Here is a 22,741-nt window from a genome sequence, read left to right on the forward strand (position 1 = left end):
GTTTTAGTTAAATTTTATTTCTATTATTTTTATTTTTTTTTTTTTCTTTTTTTTTTTTTACAATTATTTACAAGTTTGGATAATCAAGTTGGGTTGGTTGTTGCATATGAAGAGATTATCTTGGTTGGTTGATTGTATGGCTACTTGAAGCGTGACGTTCAGAGTGAGTTGGTTGAGGTGGAGAGTAGGTGCTTGCAAATAATTTTGTATTGTGACTGGAACTGGAATTAAGCTTTGGTGAAGATGATAATTCTCCGGTAACTGGTGGTTGGACTACTTTGGTCACTGGATCCATACCAGACACAAATGACGTAATAATCGTAGAATCATTGCTAGTTTTATGATTATGTGATTTTGAAGGTATTCTTCTTCCTCCAGCTTTATCTATTTATTTTGTTCAAAAAGAAATTATCAATATTTTATTAATTATAAAATCTATAAAATTACTTACTTGCAGGTAATGGTGTAACAATGGATGACATTTTGAAACAATAAAGATTTAATTTAATTTATAATTTAATTATAACTAGTTATTAGATTTATATAAAAAGAGTTGGATAGAAAATAATGATTGAATGAAATGTAAAAACTTAATAAAGATATGAAGTTGTTTGTAATAAATTAAATTTTAAAAATTTATTTATTTATTTTTTTTTGGGTTTGGAAAAAATAATCAACATTCAGTTAACTCAATAAAAATCATTTAATTAAAACACACACACACTTGTTTGTTAAATATCTCGCAGTGGTGATAACAATTGCACTTTCTAACCCTTTTTTTGTTATGAAAATCAATTTAAAAAGATATCTGTTATTATAGTATTGATCAATGATTTGATTACATTGAAAGAAATAAAGAAAGCTATATAATGTTATAATCAAGAATGAAATATATGTGATAAAATGATCTTTTAAAAGATTACAATATTTTTTTCTAATCAGATCTTGGTCAAGTGAAAAAAAACAAAACAAAATTTTTTTTTTCTTTGAATAAATTGAGAAAAATATATTAAAATTAATAAAAATAATTTTTATATTTTTTTTTTGTACATGAAATGAATCTTTTAATTTCTTTTTTATAGTCAACCATCGTCATCACATAAATCGAAATAGTTTTACTTTTTTTATTTTATATTTTTAATAGATATTTGTATTTTATTAATCTATATTTTATTATTTATTTATATATAATTTTAATATGGATAATGTAATAGTTATTGATGATTCATCATCAGATAGTGAAAAGATAAATAAGACAATTGTCGATAAAGTTATTATTATCGATGATTCAGAGTCGGAAGGTGATAATGTAGAGAGTGGTGGTGGTATTATAAAGGTGTTAAAGAAAGTTGAGAATACAACAGGTAAACTCATTTTGAATATTTTCGACTTTGATGGTACACTCTTCAAGTCACCAGAACCAAATCCATCGTTATGGCATCCAAATATGATTGGAAAGCTCAAGGCAATGGCATCGGAACCAGGTGGATTAGGTTGGTTCCAAGATACGTTGACTCTCGATCACCCATACGTACCGATTGCACCCTCTGAGGATTGGTTCAACACTGGTGTCTTGGCTGCCGTCAAAGAGTCTGCCACTGCCGACAACACCGTCACCATCTTGCTCACCGGAAGAACTACACTCTACGCCGATATCATTCATCGTATCCTCGGAAGTCGCGCCATTGAAATGAATCATGTCGGTCTCAAGGGTACAGCCGATAAGCAAAGCGGTGGTCAAGTAGAGCCAACCTTTGACTTTAAGATCTCCTATATCAAGAGTTTACTCAGTCAGTACAACAACAGAATCAAAACAATCAATGTCTATGAAGATCGTATCAAACACGTCGAGAAGTTCAGAAAGGAGCTTGCCAAGATTGTCGATGTCACTAGCAATGTCATTCACGTCAACGAACCACCAAGATATCTCGAGGAACACCTCGAAGTCGAGTTGGTTCAGAGATTGGTGGCAAAGAACGGTACTCCTTCCTATAGAATGCGTCAGATCGTTAGCTACACTTGTGCGCTTCTCGATGAGAACTCGCATCATAGAATCAAGAGTTGGTTCGATTTTCCAGCCGATTGGGAAATCAAGTGTCATCATGCCACTATGAATCTTGGTGGACACTCGCCAAACCTTTGGAAGCCACAAGACGATGGAAAGCCAGTGGATGGTGAGGCGTTTGCCGTTGGAAAGAAGGTTCAACTCAAGGTGGAGGCAGTCGGTATCTCTGGTGCCGCTCTCGCACTCAAGGTCTCTGGTGTTCCATCGAATAACAACATCATCCACGTCACCCTCGCACATCATCCAAAGGGAAAACCAGTCGATAGCAATCATATTCGTCAGTGGATTCCAATTGAAGAGATTGGAGATCTTGATCATCTTTTAGATTTTATTGCGCCACCAACATCAAAGAAAGAAGAAACAACAACAACCAATAACAACAATAATAATCATGAAGCCGCTTCAAATGATAAGAAAAAACAACCAGTTAAAGCACCATTCGAATTCCCAAGCATTAGTATCCGTGCAAAGATTAACAAGTCACAATTGGTTTTGGATGCTGTAATCACAGAGGTCGGTCCAACCACCTATGAGTTGGTCGATGGTGCTGGTGCTAAAAAAAAAAACGAAGTCAATCCAAGCAAAGGCGCAAATTTAGGAGAACTCATCAAGAAGCACCATCCAGAGGCAGGTCAAAAAATAGGAAAGGCCGTTGGAATCGTCAAGGAATGGTCAACCAAGAATAATATAACAGAGATAGATCAACTTGAAGATTATATCAAGAAACTTTCTTTAGATTAAAAAAAGAAAAAACATCAAGTTACAATAATAATAATTAATTTATTTAAAAACTTGTATAATAGATAGACTAAAAGAAAAGAAAAGAAAAATCCTTTCTAAATCCAAAAGAAAGAAAAAAAGATGATGAAACAATCAATAACGACATCATGTATCAATATATAATGCAATAAACAAAAAAAAGCTTTTTTTTTGCAATTAATATCCAAAGAAATTATGTTTGTACAAACAAATTTATCGTTTTTTTTTAATATCTATTGAGTCTTTTCATTTTTGAAAGCTTAAAATATCTTTTGTTCAATATTTAATGAAAATCAACAACAATTTTTTTTTAATTGACATGAGGGCTTCCACAAAAAAAATGTATAATATCTTTTTCGGAACTGAAAAGTTGTCAAAGATTTTATTTGTTATGAAATTCAGAGTAAATTTGCTTCATTCGAATTTCATTTAACTCACCCCCATAATAAACAATCTACCCCTATTTAAATCACTATAAATTTTTTTATATAAAATCACTGTTAAATTAAAAAAAAAAAAAACAAATTGATAAAAATGGTTATAATTTTATTTTTTATTTAATTAATAATTTATTATTTAAATTTCTATAATAAACTAATAGGGGGTTTTCAATCTTTTATTTATTATTTTTGTATATAAATTATCTTAAAGATATTAGATAGATAAATAAATGAATAGAAATTATTTATTTATTTTATTAATAGAAATATTATTATTTTCAAATTTTGTATTTTCACATGGTTTTAATTCCAATATAGAAGATAATAATGAGAATATCGAAAAATATTCAAAAACTGCAGCATTATCAGCTGTAACTTGTGATCTATGTTCGACTTTGGTCACATCACTTCAGGATCTATCAGAATCTGGTAAAAATGCAGATGAAATAATTAAATTTGCTATCGATTTTTGTACTTTATTCCATATTGAAAAGAAAAATGTTGTAAGTAAAAAAAAAAGATAAATAATAATTTTTCAATTTCAATTAATTAAATTGCTATTATCTTAGTGTGAAGGAATTATACCATTATTTAGAAATGAAACATTTGAAATTGTTGCAAATAAAACATATTCACCTGTTTATATATGTGGATTTGTTGGAATTTGTCCGTTCAATCCAGCCAATTATAGTGGAACTATTGTATTCCCAACACCAAAACCACCTCATGTACCACCTGTACCACCAGCAAAAGGTGGTCCAACCAAAACTATTTTACATTTGAGTGATTTTCATATCGATCAATTCTATCAAGAGGGAATGAATGCAGATTGTGGTCAGCCGGTTTGTTGCCGTGCTGCCGACGGTCCAGGCTCCGGTTCAAATGCTGCAGGTGCCTGGGGTGACTACAGATGCGATGTAAACTTGCCAATGGTTCACAGCATGCTCTCAAATATTGCAAGCCAAGTGACTCCAGACTATATATTCTGGACTGGTGATAATCCACCTCACGATGTCTGGATGCAAACTCATGAAACTCAGCTTAATGCATCGGCATTGATAACCGATCTTCTCGATAAATACTTCCCAGGCGTTCAAGTCTATCCCGCCATTGGAAACCACGAAGGTGTACCAGTAAATTCATTCCCACTACCAGATACCGGTGGAGCCAACTGGCTGTACAGTCAACTCGAGAAGGACTGGTCGAATTGGTTGTTGTCATCGGGTGTCGACACCTCAACAATCTCTCTCGGTGGATATTACAGTGCGGAAATGATGCCTGGCACCAGATTGGTATCGCTCAATATGAACTGGTGTAACAACCAGAATCTCTGGATGATCCAGAATATCACCGATCCAGCTGGAATGCTCGAGTGGCTCATCGAGACAATGGAGTCGATCGAGGCTGCCAAAGAGCGTGCCTACATCATCGGACATATCCCAACAGGTATCTCTGACTGCATCGATATCTGGGCACAACAACTCTATCAGATTGTCGATCGTTATGAAGATTCCATTATTGCGCTATTCTTTGGACACACTCACCACGATCAATTCCAAGTTTACCACGACAAGACCGACGGACATCCAATGGCAGTTAGCTACATCGCACCATCAGTCACCACCTACACCAATCAAAATCCATCCTATCGTATCTATACAATCGATCAAGATTCCGGTTATATCTTGGAGTCTAGTACATACCATGGTGACGTCGCCGATGCCAACACCAAAGGATTCCCCACTTGGAAACTCACCTACAATGCAACTACCGCCTACAACATGACCAATATGTTTGCAGCTGATTGGCAATCAGTACTCGACAATATGAACACAAACACTCAAGTATTCAATCAATATTACAACTTCTTTTACGCACAATCACCATATGCATCGAGCAATCCATGCACCTCCAAGAGTTGCATCGATTACTACACTTGTGAAGCAGCATCCGGTTACTATGCCCAATATAAACAGTGTGTCGCAAACAAGAGCAATGGTGATCTAGAACAACTAACAAAAACTCAAAACTTTGTAAAGTCATTACCAAAAGCTTGTTAATAAAAAAAAAAATGATATTACAAAAAAATATTTTTAAAAAAGTGTCGTCATTCACAACGTTGACAAAAAACTTTAACCAACATTCAACCTACAAACATGCGAGATTTGAAATTAATTTAAAAAAACAAACAAAGATTTATTAAATTTATGAAAAGCGAAATTTTAGTCTCAAAAAAACACTAATAAGGAATAAATTGACGATTTCATCCAAAAAAATCTGAGTGAGAATAAAAAGAAAGAACAAACCAGTTTACATGTAAAGTTGTCAAACAACATTTATTTTTTTTTAGCGAAAACAAACAAAAACTTTTAAATTTCATTATTTATTATTTGTTTGATAGATTATTGTAAGTTGGAAAAAAAATTAAGATATATAAATAATAATAAAGTAATAATTTAAAAAGATTCGTAAGAATAATAAACTTTATTAAAAAAACAATATAAAAGTTTAGTTGTTGTTTTTTTTAAATTATACATATACATTGTGTGTATTATTATGTTTATTCTTTTTACAACACACTAAACAAACAACACAATACCACAACACAACACAACACAACACTAAACTTAAAAAAAAAAACACACAGACAAACAACACAACAAAATAAAAAAAATAAAAGAAAAGAGCAAACTTTTACTTATATAGTTTATTATTTTAAACAGAGTTTATTAACTTGTCAAAATTAAATTTATAAATATAGTTTAGTTTTAGGTTATTATTCAGAATTTTGATCTTTACCTATATTTATCTATCGTTTAATCATCAATAATAATAAAAGTAGTTGTAGTATGGTATTACAAACTTTAACAGCTTCTATGACAGGAGCTAATACCAATAGAACCGTAAAGAGAGCACAACAAAAGCTACTCTCTCTTCTCGGTTCACTTGGTCCAACCAGTGGTTCACTCACCAAAAAACTAATGATTTTAGCTGCTCTTGGTGGTGGTGCATATACACTTATCAAGTTTTATAAAACTCAAAAAGATAGTATGTTAAAGGATTATTATGATATGATAGATCTATCATTGTTAATAACATTCTTTTAATTAATATTCATCATTTTTTAGGTAAATCACAAAGTGGATTGGTTGTTCAAAATAAAGAGAGATCAGGTGATCGAAAGAGTACTAGAGTAACAGTGGATGCAGTGTTTTTCAAGCGTTTAGCAAAAATCATTAGAATCATCATTCCATCGATCAGATCAAAGGAGTTCTTGAGTTTGATGTTCTTGACTGTATTGCTGTTGGCACGTACCATGCTTTCAGTTTCGATTGCAGAGATTGCCGGTAGAAACGCACAGAACTTGGTTGCCCGTAAATGGAAGGAAATGCGTAATGGTGTACTCAAGTTTGCATTGATCTCCATTCCAGCATCATTCGTCAACAGCACACTCAAATATGAAACCGACATGTTGGCATTGCGTTTCCGTAAGAGACTATCAGAGTACGTTCATCGTGAATACTTGGAAGGTGTAAACTTTTACAAAGCATCTCATCTAGGTGGAAATAATAGAATTGATAATGCGTAAGTAATTAAGATATTAAGATAATAATTTATAAACTAATTAGTTAACATTTTATCATATCATAATTATAGTGATCAAAGAGTAACATCTGATATTGAAATGTTTTGTAATTCAATGAGTAATTTATATACAACGGTATTTAAACCAGTGTTGGATCTGATACTTTTCACAAGCAAGTTGGTCGGTGTTATGGGATGGGGATCACCATTGTTGATGTTTGGTTACTTTATTATCTCTGGTTCACTTAAAAAGTTGATCATGCCACCATTTGGTAAGCTCACTGCTAAGCAATCGGAACTCGAAGGAAACTACCGTACCGTTCATCAAAGATTGATTACCAACGCCGAGGAGATTGCTTTCTACGATGGTGCTAGAAAGGAAAGACAAATCATTAATTTATCATTTGGTGATATTTATAGACATACTGGTTATGTTAGTTATCTAAGATGTTTAGTTGGAAGTAAGTAAAAACAATTAATTTAATAACTTTATTATCGTTCAATTCTAATTTCCTCTATCTTTATTTAGTTTTCGATGGATTTTTAGTTAAATATTGTGCATCGATTGTTGGATATGGTTGTATGGCATTACCAATTTATTTAGGTATTAAAGGTACTGCTGGAAAAGATTCAACAGAGTTGACCAAGGATTATATTAGAAATACTCAGCTGATGATGGCGTTGGCACAAGCGATCGGTCAGTTGGTATTGCTCGGAAACAAGATTACCAATATGGCAGGTTACACTTCGCGTGTCTCAGAGTTGCTCGAAATGATAAAGTCACTGAAGGAGCGTGGATCATCGACCTTTGTCATTGTTGAGGACGACGATATCAGCAGTCCAGCCATTCAATCGAGCAGTGGCACCTCTGATCAGTATCTCACCAACGACTCGAACTGGTTGGTCGAGTGGAAGAAACGTTCCGACAATCTCCGTCAGTTGAAGCGTTCGCTCTCCCAGACCGTTACAATGCAATCGGTCACCGGTGGTGGTAGCTTTGTCGAGGGTGAATTCATCAAGTTCTCCAATGTCTCTATTGTCTCACCGGAGGGTAAGTTGCTCGTCACCGACTTGAACTTTGAGGTCAAGCCACAACAAAACGTAATGATCACCGGTCCGAACGGTAGTGGTAAGAGTTCACTCTTCCGTATCTTGGGTGAATTGTGGCCATTGCACTGCGGTACCGTCATCAAGCCAAGAAAGGAAGACATTCTCTTTGTTCCACAAAAGCCATATCTCGTACTCGGTACATTGAGAGATCAAATCATCTACCCACACAACGCCGAAGACATGAAAAAGTTTGGTATCACCGATGATGATCTCGTTCATCTCTTATCAACCGTCGATCCAAACAACACAATCATCAATCAATGGGCATGGGATGATGTTAAAGATTGGTTCACTGCATTATCAGTAAGAAATTAATAATTTTAATATATAACTTTTGATTTACTAATCTATCTTTATTTATTTAATTTTTTAGGGTGGACAAAAACAAAGAATTGCTATGGCCCGTTTATTCTATCATAGACCACAATACGCTATTCTTGATGAGTGTACTAGTGCTGTCAGTGATGAAGTTGAAGGAAAGATTTATGAAACATGTAAAACACTTGGTATTACATTATGTAAGTATTTTAAAAAGATGATTAATTATATTCTAAATATTTATTGTTATTGTTATTTTTTTTTTTTTTAGTCACTGTATCACATAGACAACAATTGCGTGCATACCATGATGATCAACTTTTGTTTGATGGTAGAGGTGGATGGGAATGGACAAAGATTGACCACTCTCAAGATCATATCAACAAACCACTCTCTTATAAATGAACATTGAGCTAAAACACACATCAATTATCACAACGTGTGTAATATAACAACTCCGTGGTTGTTAGTAAAACAAACAAAAAAAAAAAATCAAATCAAATCAAAAAAAGATAATAAATTTGTACGTGTTATTATAATTATTAAAGTTGTTATGATTTGTTTTTCATATCTATCTTAACCCGTTACTCTTTTTACATCTTTACATTGTATTATGATCATCATCAATATGATCATCATTTCACATACTATGATAGAATAGAAAATTTTAAAAACAAAAAAAAAATAAATATTAATACTATTTGTTATTATCATAATGATGCATTTGAGAACATTATAATAGAGGATTAAATATAAATCATTTAATATATATTTATTTATAAAGCTTCACTTCTTTTTTTTTTTATTATTATTATTAAAAGATCTAGTTAAAGGATGATAATAAAAATTAAAAATATAATATTAAGTTTGGTTTTAATATATGGAATTTTGGAGATTGTTGAATCACATTCATTTATGAATTGTGTAGATTATGATTTTGGAGCCAATAGATGTCGTGCTTATCCAAGAAATTTCAGAGTTGTCGAATTTTCAGGAGATAAATACCTCTATCAACTTGGAAAATTCACTAAACCACTTCCAACCAGTCTTGGTAAAGCATGTGGACCATCACAAAATCGTTATGCTCCAGTTTATACTCAATACAGTGAGAAATTCCCAATGGGTATATTTTCTCAAGGACAAAAGATTTGTTCTCAGTGGCCAGCAAGAAATCATGCTACACAACCACGTGCTGGTTCCGTTGGTTTTTATCTTTCAAATAAAAAAGGTGATTATGAAGTAAGTATTAAAAAAATACATATATATATAATTATATATTAATTATTATTTTATTATATTCTTATTTTTAAATAATAGGCTGAAGATGATACACAAGAAGAATTCTTTAATCATCCAATTATTTCTAGACCATTTGGAAATTGTACAAAATATTATGAGAATACCAATAATGCAACTTGCACTGCTTGTTACAATATTCCAAATGTAGAGAATGGATTGTATACACTTCAATGGTTCTGGGAATTCAATCCACAAGAATATTATATGACCTGTGCCGATATTGTAATTGCTGGTAACGGTAATCCAATACCTGTCAAAGAAGAAGAATATATTCCAGCTGTACAGCCTCAACAATATATTCCAGCAGATGTTCCAATTATAAGTAAGAGAGATACTCCATTGTTTGGTGTGGTCAAGCCAGCCGAACACCTCTTCTATCATACGCTACTTGAAGTACTGTTGATGGAGGATGGCCAATTCAATCACGACATGGTCAAGGATGTTTGGACACCCAACAGAGTTTGGTCATCGCCAATGAAGTTCAGAGAGATGAACACGATCGAGATGGTTCCAGAGCCAGACGGTGGTCTGACATTCCTCTGTTCCAATGACCAACCGTGTTTCACCGGTAAATATTTCGACGGATTCCACTTTTTCGTGAAGGGATCACTCCGGGGAATCCAAAACCTTAAAGTAGCAATGGCATCTGCAGAGAGTGCCGTTGTTAAGGATCTAGTTTCCGAGGCGGACGGAAGCAAACATTATACCAACGATTTCACCCACTTTTCATTGGCCATACCAGAAGACGTCTCCTACACAGCAGTTCGAATCTTTGGAAACACCAAACTGGCTGATGATGATCATGTATTCATTGGAAAGATTTCAGTTTCCAATAGAGTATCAAGTATTTACATAAATGAAAATCAAGAAGAATAATTTATAAAAAGTTACTTTTTAAAAAAGGAAAAAATAAAAAAGATTTTTTTTTCGTTGATTGGAAGATGGTTTCTTTTGCCATCATCAATAGGCAATAACCACTCATCTACAGTCAACTCTAATCTTTTCCAAAATAAATTAATTAAAAAATTTTGAAAAAAATTGAAAATAAATTAATTTTTAATTAAAAAAAATCACATTTTTTTGAATATATATTTTTTACGTGTAGAAATGTAACCCCAAACTTTTAGAAAAAAAACCAAAAAAAAAAACTGATTTTGTATGGACAATAACTTAACTTGTTGTTATTAATTGTTTTTAATTTAATTATTTATTAGTTTATTAGTTTTTTGTTGTTATTGGTTTTTTTTTTCTTAAATCATTTGCAATAAATAATAAACTTTGTTTTTATATTTTTTTTCAAAAATTAAAGATAAATTTGGAAAACAAAAAAAAAAAAAAAAAAAACAAAACTAAATAATCACCACCCTATTAATTACATTACTATTGTTAATTTAAGATTGTACTTGTTACTGCAGTAATTACTATTGTCGTTGTTAATATTACTCTCCTATTTTTATAATTAATTAGTAAGCAAACAAACAAACAAAAAAAAACAAAACGAGTTTATACATTTATGTAATTGAATAGTACTAGTATTTATATTATATATTTTGGTGGTTTTTTGTTTTTTTTTTTTATTATTATAAAAGATGGAAGATTTTCTTCACAAGATAGATTTAATTAGCATGTATCAGCAGTATCAACAACAATTCAACAATGAATCGTTCAATGGTGTAGGTGTCGGTATTGACCCACTCAGCTCACTCTCTTACAACGATACATCATCATCTGCTTCGTTGTTATCAGCAAAGAATGAACTATCGATTTCACAGATTCTTGGTACTTCTACAAGTTCTTTTCTTTCTCAATTAAATACACAACAACAACAACAACAAAATATTAATATTCAACCAGCACAACAACAACAGCAAACTATTCAACAACAACCAATTTCATTACAAACATCTTCACAAATCTTAATGAATAATGATCAATTGAATCTGCAACAACAACAATTGTATGGTGATCTATTCAATCAGATCAGTAGTAGCAATAACCAGTTACCGACTATTAATGGTGGCGGTGGTGGTGGTCTTGGAGCTGGCAATGGCGGTAGTAACAACAGCACCACCGGTTCTTCTGACTTTAGTTTCATACAATCACTGATCCAACAGCAACAAGAACAATTCAAGAAGAAGCTGGGTGATCATGCCTCTCTTCTCTCTGATCAACAGATTCAATTCCTTTTCTTACAAGAGCAACAAACTCTATTGAAGCAAATGCTTGAAGGTACCACTGGTTCACCTTCTTCAGAGCAACAAACAACACAACTAATTCAACAACAACAACAACAAGATGGAATACAACAACAACAACAATTTACACAATTTCCATCTCCATATCAATTTTATCAACAACCTCAACAACAAACACCACCTGAACAACAACAACAACAACAACAACCTCAACCTCCTCAACAAATACAGCAACAATCTCCACAACTAATACAACAACCTCAACAACAACAACAAGAACCTATAATTGTAAATATAAATAATAATGATAATAATAATAACAATATTTATAAACAAAATATTGGTGAACCATCATTATTACAGCAACAACAACAACAACAACAACAACAATCACAACAAATTTCTCCTTTACAGTCTAATAGTAATTTTAATAATAATATAAATAGTAATAGTAGTGATTCATCTGGTAGTTCTTCACCACCTCAATCACAACCATCTCAACAAAGTAATATTGATAATTCATATGTTCTTAATTTACCAAATAATTTTTCAAATGTACAAACAAATCCACCACCAAAAACATTGTTTGAATATCAAATACAACAAGTTCAACAACAACAAGCAGAGAGACAACGATTGATTCAACAACAACAACAGAAAAAGGCAAAAGAAGAGGAGGAAGATCCAAGAAAGATGAAGTCAAACCAAAACACTGCCAGTAGGAACTATCGTCAGAGAAAGAAGGATCACATCAGCGAGATCGAACAAAAGGTAAAACAACTTTCACTCGAGAATGAGCAACTCAGACAGGAGAACACTCTTCTCAAGAAAGGTGATATGAGCGATCTTATGAGACCTGACGATGCCTTCAATGAGGTCATTCACGAAGTCAAAGCACTCATGTCTCAACTCGCCAAAGCAATCAATGAGAACGATGAAAAATCAATCGAATACCTCCTACAACTCTATTATTACTCTTCACAACTTAGATCTACAGTGATTGAAAGAGAAGTTGAAAAGATTGTTCATCCTTATACTCAAGTAAGATATCTTTTTTTTTTTTTAAAATTATAACGACTTTTTATTAATATTCTATTAATTCTATTTACAGGCAAGATTAGCATTAATGGGATATAAATCATCATCTGACGCATCTATTATTTGTGGTAGATCAATGGCATCTGCTATTTGGTGGCCCAATTTCGTGGAGCAAGTCGGTATGAATGAACAACAGCGACATGCCTCTGAGATATTGTGGAATGATCACTTGAAGATTCACAATGAGTTGAGAGAGGAGCGTGATGCTCTGGATCGCGAGATCAAGGATTTGTTCCTAAAGAAGTTGGTTATTTGTGGTGCCTGTGATTTTAGTGATCGTGCCTATCAAGCGGATCGTCCAAGAACACCAATCTCACCAAACAACGATATTCTCAGTGGAATCTCAACACCGATGCCACCGACTCCAGACTCTGCTTCATCGTCACCGCAGGCAATAAGTTTGTCGTCGCCATCGCTTGACTCACCGAGAAACGATCATTTTGTGCAGCCACCATACCACCGTCGCACTCCATCGTTAGTTGCCGCCAACAACAGCTCCGCCAGCATCTCTGACGTGCCGCAATTCACTGACAAAGGATCGATCAACATATCGGAGCTACTCGATCTCACTCGCAAACTCGAACAACTCAAAAAGAACTTTGTCAAGCACCGTAATTTGATTTGCGATACCGATTTGGTGCTCTCGACCATCCTCACACCGATTCAACACGCCAAGCTCATCCTACGCTTGAACAGTGTCGCTTGCTACGACATTGGTATCGTCGACACCATCACACAGGTCTGGGGTACCATTCACAAGTCACACAAGGACGGAACCACCTTTATCCAACGACTCCTCCCGAACGAAGATGGAAAATCGATGTTCCTAGAGTCGATGCAAAACAAGATCAAAGCACCGCCACAAAACCAGAACTATCAAATTGAGAACCTCCTATCGACCTACGAGAATCTCTATCAAAATATATATAATATACCACCACCTCCATTGCCATCGATCGATCCAATTAGAACAAGTTCAGGATCACCCATTGTTCAATCTTCTCCACAACTTTCTCCAAGTTCTAGTAATACCAATATATCATCACCTATACAACAACCACAAAATATAATTAATGTTGATTTATTACCAAATAATAATAATAATAATAATAATAATAACAATAATAATAATAATATTCAACAACAAGCACCACCTTTAACTAAACAACAACATTTAGATATTTTAGAAACTAATAATCATCATCAACAACAACAACAACAAAATCAACAACATCATCATCATACTTCACACCAACAACAACAACAACAACAACAACAAATACCACCACAACAAACATCACCAAAGAAGAAGGCAAAAAAGTTCCAATGGTATAATTATAATCTCCCAACAAAATAAACTATTATAGTTGTTAGTTATATATATTATTTTTTTTGCAAAACAAAAATAAAGAAAAATACATAATTTAAATTTCCCTCTTTTTTTCAAAATTTTATCATCTTCGTTTTTTTTTTTTAATTTATTTAAAACTGTTGCTGTTTTTTTTTTTTTTTTTTATTACTTTTTTAGAAACAATATTTTATTTATTTATTTATATATTATTAATATAGACAATGACACTAGAAACAGAGAAAGTGATTGATATGTTTGCAGCATATCATGCAGCAAAGAGAAATGATAGAGTTATGGCACATTTAAAAAAGAAATATAATATTTATAAACGTTTGAATATGATGAGAGGAAGATTCTTTTATCCAGCCGCTATACACAGAAGGACATTGCCTTCTGACGTACAATTAGTCAGAAACACCGCATTAAATACTTTAAATAATGAATATACCGATACTGTTTTACTCAACATGATGGGTGATGTAAAGAATAGAATGGTATGTAAATAATAATAATAATCAATATATATATAATCATAGATAATCATAGATAATTTTATATTTTACACATTTATTATATTTTTCTTTAATGTTTTTTTGGGTTCTAATAATAAATAATAACACTAATATGTATTTTAATACTTAATAATTTAGATTATGCAAAAAGCAAATGCATTACTTAAAAAGATTATGTCTCAATATGCTGCCGATTCATTCCAACGTGCTCTAGAGCAAAATGGTATCGATGAAAATTATAATGAAGAAGACGATCCAGATTATGAGGAAGACGACGACGACGAGGATGATGATGATATGGAAGAATACGATGACGAAGATGACGAATAAATAATTTATTAATTTTTTAATAATAAGTTAATAAATAAAAATATAAATAATATTATAAATCAAAATCAACCCAATAAGTAAGATTTATTATTTTTTAACAATTAATAATAATAAGAAAAAAAGACATTCACATTCCATTCATACTTTAAAATTTTTAACATTTATAGTAATAATAATATTATTAATTAATAACAAGTTACAATCAATCACAATCAATCAAATTCTATTTTAAAAATAGTTGGAAAAATTAATACCACACACATTAAATGACGATTTGGTTACAACTTATTTTTTAGTGTTTGTATTTGTATGACTTTGTTTAATATCTTTAGTTATTGAATTTTTAAAGATATTTCCAATATTTAAAGATATTTTCAATATTTATTTATTTATTTTGTAACATTATGTAAAATCTATAAATATGTAAAAAAGTAAGTAGGTCTTTTCAAATATAATCATTGTTCTTACAATTTAATAATAGAATCTAATAAAAAAACTATGAAATTCTATTTTATTTTTACTATTTTACTTTGTTTTAAGTTTTTAGTTGTTTATTCTTCATCCACTCCATTAACAGTATGCATGGTAAGTAAATTATTATTTATAAATAAAATATTTTCATTCATTTATTAATTTTTTTTTTTAAAGTCAGCAAAAGTACAAGGTACTGAACCTTTAACAGAATCAGGTTCATGTGGATATGGAAAATATGATGGATTGGTAAATCCAGGTGTTTATACTGCTACTCTTAATGAGATGTTCTATGATTCCGGTGCACGTTGTGGAGATTGTTTCGAAATCACTGGACCAAATGGTACTACCACTATCAAGGTAGTCAATTTCTGTTCTGCTAAAGACTGTCCATCGGATCGTCCATTCTTTATGTTAACTCAAAATGCTTTTGCCAAGATTTCATCTGATTCCGTTGTATACGATGCAGGTTTCAGACGTGTCAGTTGTTCATCGTCTGGTCCATTGAGTGTAATCCAACAGAACGATACCTCTGACTATTACATCAAGCTGTTGCTTTTCAACAACAACGTTGGTATCTCAATGGTTACCATCCAAGGAAAGGGTGCCAAATCAAGCATCGCAATGCAAAGACAGAATAGCTCCGAGTTTTCTTGGACCGGTCAAGAGAAAATGAGTTTCCCAGCCACAGTTACCGCCACCTCGATCTTTGGTGACAAAGTATCTTGGGTGATGTCCGGTGTTGAAAAGATGAAGGTATTCCAATTCAGTGGTAATTTCGCCGATAAAAAGGTCATTAAGAATCCACCAGAAACCTGCACACTCTCACAGACACCAGCTACCATCTACAACGATTCATTGGCCGATGGCTTCAACACTTTCCAATCGAAATCATACTCTGATCTCAATACTACCGATTTCTCTGAGCACTCTGCAGGTTCGAATTCCTCGCTCAAGATCACTCTCGTCGGTATCAACTCGTACCTCTCACTCTCAAGACAAGGTGAGTTCAATAGTGACTACTTTACCGGTATCAAATTCTCTGTGAAATGTAATCAACCAAAGTGGAGTGGATTAAAAGTGTTTTTCAGCAACGACTCTACCGCTTGGACACCAACTGAACCAATCACCAAAGACTGGTCGATGCACACTGTAGACTTTAAATCACTTGGACCACATTCAACCAATGTGAAATCCATCAACTTTGGTAACAAGGTAGACGGTGATGTAACACTTTGGTTTGATGATATATCATTTATTGTCGATCCTACTAAAATCAATAATAGTACAATCATTAATAATCTTTCACCACTAAACACCACCAGCACTACAATCATTCCATCAACAACCACCAACAATCATCCATCAACCAATAGTGGTACCACCACAGATATCAACGATGAACATAGCACAACCGGTAACTCTATTTCATCATTTATCTATTCATTTACACTCATATCATTTAATATATTATTAATTAAATTATTTATTTAAATAAATAAAAAAAATAAACCACTACTAATATTAAAAAAATCATATGATGATCAATGTATATTCTATTTTTTTAATTAAATATATTTATATATTAAAACATATTTATCATAATAATTAAGCAATGATTGATTGACTGAATGAGATTCATATTATAATTTGTAAGTTTATTCATTTATTTTTTTTTATAACAAATCTATAATGATGATTTATAAAAATATTATATTATTTATCTTTTTTATTAATTTATGTCAATGCAATACTATATATAATTTAAATACATTGGAGAAAGAACCTATGATAAAATGTGATATAGAAGAGATTGTACAATTTAAAAATGTATCTTCTTTTTATAATACATTGGAGGAATCTATGGTAATTCCAAATAACACTTTTTATCCAAATATTACTATAACCTATGGTAAAGATTCAGTAGTTTCCAATACAATACTACCAGAAGAAGTGTACAATCGTATCGACCTATTCTCTGATCTAAAGGAGTACCATGCTCTTCAACATAGTGTTACTCCTGGACGTGATCAATCTATTGAATTCAAATTCTCATTCCCAACAGCAGACTTTTTCTTTATCGTTTTTGGAAATGTTTATCATCTTCCACTTGAAATCATTTCACCAGATGTTAGATTCATACATTATAAAGTAAGTAAAAGTTAACTAATTATTAATTTTTAGTTTATTAAATATAATAATAACTATTCTAATTTATAGGATGGTTCTATTTTTAAAGGAAAATATCATCAACAATATTCAATTTGGAGACCTGATTCACCACTTAGTTCATTGTTACTTCAATATAACTTTGAATTCTTTGAAAAATGCTCATTGGAGACTATGTTTTATGCTTTGATCTACACAAAAGACTGTAAATTGGCATTAGATCCTGTAAAGGTTCGTGGAATAGTATTTGAAGATTTGAATAACGATGGTATCAGACAAGACAATGAGAGAATCTTGACCGTTCACGATCATATCAATATGACAATCATATCTAAAAACATAATGAAACATTCACAACATAGCAATTATATTAGTAAGGTCTACAACAATATCGACAACACTGAAGACACTTTAAATGAAAAGGTAATATCATTTAATATGGATCAACTCATTCCATTCTGTGTGAAATTTGCTATTATTCCATCAAAAGACTACCATTTAGGAAGCAAAGGAGTAGACAATGATATTGGTGAAAGTGGTTACCGTTGCTTCACATCAACAATCTATGAATTTGGTAATGATAAATGGATACCCATAAGCATTGGAATTGTACCAAAGAATAACACCTCTGAAAAATAGTTAACTCGTTATCTACCTAATATCTAATAAATAAATAATTTATTAATTTTTATAAACTTGATTTTTAATGATTTTACATGATTGATTATCTTTTACATGATTGTTTTTTGATTTTTTACAGGATAAATACTACAGCTAAATCTCTTCTGGTATTTGTTCTTGTACTACATGAGGATCTTGTCCACAAGTACACGGGTAAGAATTCCCACAATTATAACAGCTATATAGAAATACAATTAATCTTTGAATAAAATCTACTATTTAATATTTTGATATCTTACAATTTATGATCGCAAATACAGTGTATATGATTGCATCCATCTATTTTTTCAACCCAATTCGTACAACTTGGACACTTATAAATTTAATTGAAAATATATTAATATATTGATATGTATATATATATATAACTGGATTTATTTTTTTCTGTTTTTCAAGAGAATAAATCTTTACCTTTTTAAATTTTTGAGAATTTGCATAATCTTGGAATAAACTATCACAAACTTGTCCACTTTCTATTCTCCATTGTTCACAAGTCATTTCTCCATGATCAATATCTTTACATTTTAAACAATATTGCATATTACAAATCTCGCAACTATAAATAAATAAAAGTTAATTTAAACCATTATAAGATTAATTAATGATAATATTTACTCAAAGGTAAAGGGATCACCTTCTACTCTAAAGTATATTCCTTTACAATCTGGGGTTAAACAATAGAATGAGTTATTATCCTTATCAATTGCCTTTTCTTTTGCATAGTCATAAAAAGTCTCTGCAATACTTAAATCTACCAATATTTCTAAATCAGTTGTACCTATTTCAATATCACATTTCAAACAAGGACACTTTTATTATTAAAAAAAACAAAAATTAATAAATAAAAAACAATTATTAATTTCTATATATATTTACTTTTAAAGGATACTTTTTTTCTTGAATACTATTAACTATATATTTTTGTAAACATTCTCTACAAAATTCATGTTTGCACCTACTTAATTGATGATAATCCTGATTATCAATATCACATAGACATATAGGGCAATCGACAGTCATCTATAACTTTGTTTATGTTTTTTACATGATGTTTTGTAGATTAAATATTTGTAGTTTTTTAATGAATCACAATTAAAACTTTAAGTTTTTTTTTCCGACACTCAACTCTCCGAGATCAATCAAAACTAAAAAATTAAGGTTTCATATTCCAAAAACTACGAATCCTGACAATGAAAGTATTTTTAAATTGCGTAACAACGTAGTAAAAATAGCATTTTTAATTTAATTTTATATTTCAAAAAATCAGACCAATAGTAGTTAAATTACAAAATAACAATAAACTTTCAACAATAATAGATATTTTGAGGTAATATGAATTTTAATGAGTGGATGTTATTAACACTAAAAAAAAAAACATTAACAAGTCGTCTTTTTTTTTGTTTGTATCATTTTTTTGTTGGTTGACTTTTTTTGAATTTAGTCATCACCATTTTTTATTTTAATTTTTTTGGGGTGTTTTTTTAAAAAAAATTTTTAAACTTTTTGTTTGTTCAATTTTGTTTATTGAATATCATTTTATTTTTTTTATATATTTAGTAATTTTATTTATTTTCTTATATATAAAGAATAGAATGGCACTAGAATTAACAACAGGATTAATGGTTGCATATGCTGCCATTTGGACAATGGCAATAGTTCCAATCTACATCGGTTCCTATATGTCTCTTAAGGATACTACTGTAAATATATAAAATATGATTAAAGTTGTTTGTTGAATTTAAACTCTTGTTACTAACTCTTTTTGAAAATCTATTATTATATGTAGTCAGAATCAATGACAAAGAGTGATGCATGGGCATTCCCATTGTTTGGAAGTGTATTTTTATTTGGATTGTATTTGTTGTTCAAGTTTTTCGATAAACAACTTATCAATATGCTATTGTCATACTATTTCTTGTTCTTTGGAGTTGTTGCACTCACTAGAATCCTCAGTGACGTGTTCAAACGTTTGTTCCTCTCAAAGAGTGCCGCCAAGAAGAAGCGTCCACTCATTGAGTTTACAATCCCAGCCATTCGTTTCATCACTGACCAACAAAAGGTTTCAATCGATTCATTCGATATCATCGCCTTTGTCATCTCGGCTGGTATCTCATATTGGTATATCACCACCAAACATTGGATCGCCAACAACATCTTTGGTATTACATTCTCGATCCAAGGTATTTCCTTGATCGGTTTGCACGACTACTCGGTCGGTGTCATCTTGTTGTGCGGTCTCTTTTTGTACGACATCTTTTGGGTATTTGGAACAGATGTTATGGTTACTGTAGCAAAGAGCTTTGAAGCTCCAATCAAATTGTTGTTCCCAAAGGATCTTTTCGCAGAGGTATACCACTTCTCCATGTTGGGTCTTGGTGATATCGTTTTGCCAGGTATCTTTATCGCCTTGCTCCTCAAGTTTGACAAGGAAAACTCTGGTGGAAAACAAATGAAAACCACCTATTTCGTATCATGTCTCATCGCCTACGCCATGGGTCTTGCCACCACCATTTTTGTAATGCATACATTCCAAGCCGCTCAAGTAATTATCATAAAAAAAAAAAAAAAAATTTATATACAAAAACAAAAAATTAAATTACTAACAATTTAATATTTCAATTTTATAGCCAGCACTTTTATATCTTGTACCATTTTGTATTGGATCATCCCTCATTACAGCTGCTGCCAAGGGTCAAGTTTCTAAATTAATTAACTTTTCCTCCAAAACCACCTCAAGTTCACAAAGCGCAAAAACAAAGTAAAATAAAAATATATAAATAATTAACAAATGCATGAGTGGTGTTAAAACTTGGAATTAAATATTTAAATTTCTTATTATCAAAAGAAAGTAATCCAATTTTTATTGATGTTTGAACACTTTTTGCTCACCATATTCCAAGTTACCTATTCTTTACTCAACTAAAGAAAATTTAATGATCATCAAAAGTTTAATTATTAATTTAAACAACTAATTTTTTTTTTTTTATAAAGACAGAATAATTTTTTCTCTCTCTCTTATTAATTAATAACTGACTAAACATTCTTTATAAAATTTAAATGTGTTGAAATTTTTGATTTATCTTTTTGTTTTATTTATTTAATATTATTTTTTTTTATCCCACCCCAATCTCTAACCCATCATCATTGATATATATTTTATTACCAATTTAATTATCCACAAAATCATGTGAAATTGGAAATATATCTGTTAATTTTATTTATTATGAATATTTATTAAGGGGTATGTGTGTGTCTGAGATATATATATTTGTGGTATGTCATTTTACTTCAATTTGGGTTGATTTCAATTGAGTTTAAATCTACGTATTTGTTTGAAATCAATCATCCTTTAGATTTTTATTATTATAAACTATATTTTTTATTTATTTTCTTATAAAAAAAACTTATAGCTATGAAAAAACTAATTTTTTCTTTATTTTTATTATTTATTTTATATGATAGTATAATTGCTCAAAATCAACAATGCGCTCAAGTTTTAAGTTATTTTTTTAATATTCCAAAAGTTGGAATTCAAATGACCATTGTAGATAGTTATGGAAATGTTCAGTATTCTCGTGGAAATTCAATGTCTGAAAAAGGTTTTTCATTAGATTTGGCAAATGTTGATTCTTTTAAATCAATTAATTCTGTAAATGAAATATGTAATGCAGGTAAATAAAATAATTATATTTTTATATTTCTATTCTAAATATTTTTATTAAATTTATTTTTAAAAAAATATTAGGAAAATATCAACCATTTGATGTTTCAAAAGCAGCACCAATGTTTTTTGATTCAAGAAGTTTTACTATCAGTAGACAAGGTTATGTTAAATTAATTTCCCAAGGTCAAACCTGTACTTTTAATTTAACACAATGTCAGGGTAATGTTGTCTTGGGATATTACAATAGAAAACTATATACTTTCCAATTATCAGCTACTCCATATGAGGAAATTGGAAGTTATTGTGGTGCACCAACCTCTCAACCAGTTACCACAGGTACAAGTGGAGGTGGTGTATCTGTTACCGTTGAGACAGTAAACTCATGGACTGAAAATGGAAAATATTGGTCAATGTTTAATGGTATCATCAAAAATTCTGGAAGTGTTGCTGTTTCTACTGTAGTGGTAACTTCTAAAGCTGTTTTGAAAGATTCAACCACAATGTGGAGAATGGATACCGTTCAACCGGGTACCTATTCAATGCCATCATACTTACCACCACTATTACCTGGACAATCATACACATTCTCTTTTATTGCAGAACCAACAAGTACATCACTTCAATTCACAGTTTTAAAAACCAATTAAATTTATAAATAAAAAAAAAGTTATTTATTAATATTTTATTTATTTTT

General features: G+C 31.2%; 10 protein-coding genes across 10 annotated transcripts; 8 read left to right on the plus strand and 2 right to left on the minus strand.

The window, feature by feature from the left end:
• Positions 1–115: 115 nt before the first annotated feature.
• PPL_06207 (uncharacterized protein) lies at positions 116–482 on the minus strand (the record flags this gene model as incomplete). Its single annotated transcript, XM_020577070.1, has 2 exons — positions 116–378; positions 452–482. The coding sequence occupies 2 exons, from the start codon at positions 480–482 to the stop codon at positions 116–118; spliced, it is 294 nt and encodes a 97-aa protein (XP_020432744.1).
• Positions 483–1,198: 716 nt separating this feature from the next.
• Positions 1,199–2,806, plus strand: PPL_06208 (HAD domain phosphoesterase family swiss army knife RNA repair protein; the record flags this gene model as incomplete). The annotated part of the gene is made up of 1 exon (XM_020577071.1): positions 1,199–2,806. The coding sequence occupies one exon, from the start codon at positions 1,199–1,201 to the stop codon at positions 2,804–2,806; it is 1,608 nt and encodes a 535-aa protein (XP_020432745.1).
• A 120-nt stretch (positions 2,807–2,926) lies between these two features.
• sgmB (saposin B domain-containing protein) lies at positions 2,927–5,755 on the plus strand (the record flags this gene model as incomplete). The annotated part of the gene is made up of 5 exons (XM_020577072.1): positions 2,927–2,954; positions 3,586–3,767; positions 3,834–5,319; positions 5,367–5,422; positions 5,729–5,755. The coding sequence occupies 5 exons, from the start codon at positions 2,927–2,929 to the stop codon at positions 5,753–5,755; spliced, it is 1,779 nt and encodes a 592-aa protein (XP_020432746.1).
• A 358-nt stretch (positions 5,756–6,113) lies between these two features.
• abcD2 (ABC transporter D family protein) lies at positions 6,114–8,682 on the plus strand (the record flags this gene model as incomplete). The annotated part of the gene is made up of 6 exons (XM_020577073.1): positions 6,114–6,312; positions 6,393–6,849; positions 6,922–7,310; positions 7,379–8,262; positions 8,333–8,477; positions 8,549–8,682. The coding sequence occupies 6 exons, from the start codon at positions 6,114–6,116 to the stop codon at positions 8,680–8,682; spliced, it is 2,208 nt and encodes a 735-aa protein (XP_020432747.1).
• Positions 8,683–9,111: 429 nt separating this feature from the next.
• PPL_06211 (uncharacterized protein) lies at positions 9,112–10,452 on the plus strand (the record flags this gene model as incomplete). Its single annotated transcript, XM_020577074.1, has 2 exons — positions 9,112–9,516; positions 9,595–10,452. 2 exons carry the CDS (start codon positions 9,112–9,114, stop codon positions 10,450–10,452), a joined length of 1,263 nt encoding a protein of 420 aa, XP_020432748.1.
• A 713-nt stretch (positions 10,453–11,165) lies between these two features.
• Positions 11,166–14,226, plus strand: dimA (bZIP transcription factor; the record flags this gene model as incomplete). Its single annotated transcript, XM_020577075.1, has 2 exons — positions 11,166–12,812; positions 12,883–14,226. The coding sequence occupies 2 exons, from the start codon at positions 11,166–11,168 to the stop codon at positions 14,224–14,226; spliced, it is 2,991 nt and encodes a 996-aa protein (XP_020432749.1).
• Positions 14,227–14,441: 215 nt separating this feature from the next.
• Positions 14,442–15,062, plus strand: PPL_06213 (uncharacterized protein; the record flags this gene model as incomplete). Its single annotated transcript, XM_020577076.1, has 2 exons — positions 14,442–14,714; positions 14,871–15,062. 2 exons carry the CDS (start codon positions 14,442–14,444, stop codon positions 15,060–15,062), a joined length of 465 nt encoding a protein of 154 aa, XP_020432750.1.
• Positions 15,063–15,560: 498 nt separating this feature from the next.
• expl7 (expansin-like protein) lies at positions 15,561–18,341 on the plus strand (the record flags this gene model as incomplete). Its single annotated transcript, XM_020577077.1, has 4 exons — positions 15,561–15,647; positions 15,711–16,950; positions 17,341–17,684; positions 17,754–18,341. The coding sequence occupies 4 exons, from the start codon at positions 15,561–15,563 to the stop codon at positions 18,339–18,341; spliced, it is 2,259 nt and encodes a 752-aa protein (XP_020432751.1).
• Positions 18,342–18,476: 135 nt separating this feature from the next.
• On the minus strand, positions 18,477–19,403 carry PPL_06215 (E3 ubiquitin-protein ligase; the record flags this gene model as incomplete). Its single annotated transcript, XM_020577078.1, has 5 exons — positions 18,477–18,561; positions 18,623–18,696; positions 18,795–18,939; positions 18,999–19,192; positions 19,260–19,403. 5 exons carry the CDS (start codon positions 19,401–19,403, stop codon positions 18,477–18,479), a joined length of 642 nt encoding a protein of 213 aa, XP_020432752.1.
• A 572-nt stretch (positions 19,404–19,975) lies between these two features.
• Positions 19,976–22,694, plus strand: PPL_06216 (peptidase A22B family protein; the record flags this gene model as incomplete). The annotated part of the gene is made up of 5 exons (XM_020577079.1): positions 19,976–20,083; positions 20,170–20,925; positions 21,011–21,141; positions 21,846–22,054; positions 22,129–22,694. The coding sequence occupies 5 exons, from the start codon at positions 19,976–19,978 to the stop codon at positions 22,692–22,694; spliced, it is 1,770 nt and encodes a 589-aa protein (XP_020432753.1).
• Positions 22,695–22,741: the final 47 nt, after the last annotated feature.

Source organism: Heterostelium album, assembly GCF_000004825.1.
Source record: "Heterostelium album PN500 unplaced genomic scaffold PPL_contig15, whole genome shotgun sequence".
In the NCBI taxonomy this organism is placed as follows: domain Eukaryota; phylum Evosea; class Eumycetozoa; order Acytosteliales; family Acytosteliaceae; genus Heterostelium; species Heterostelium album.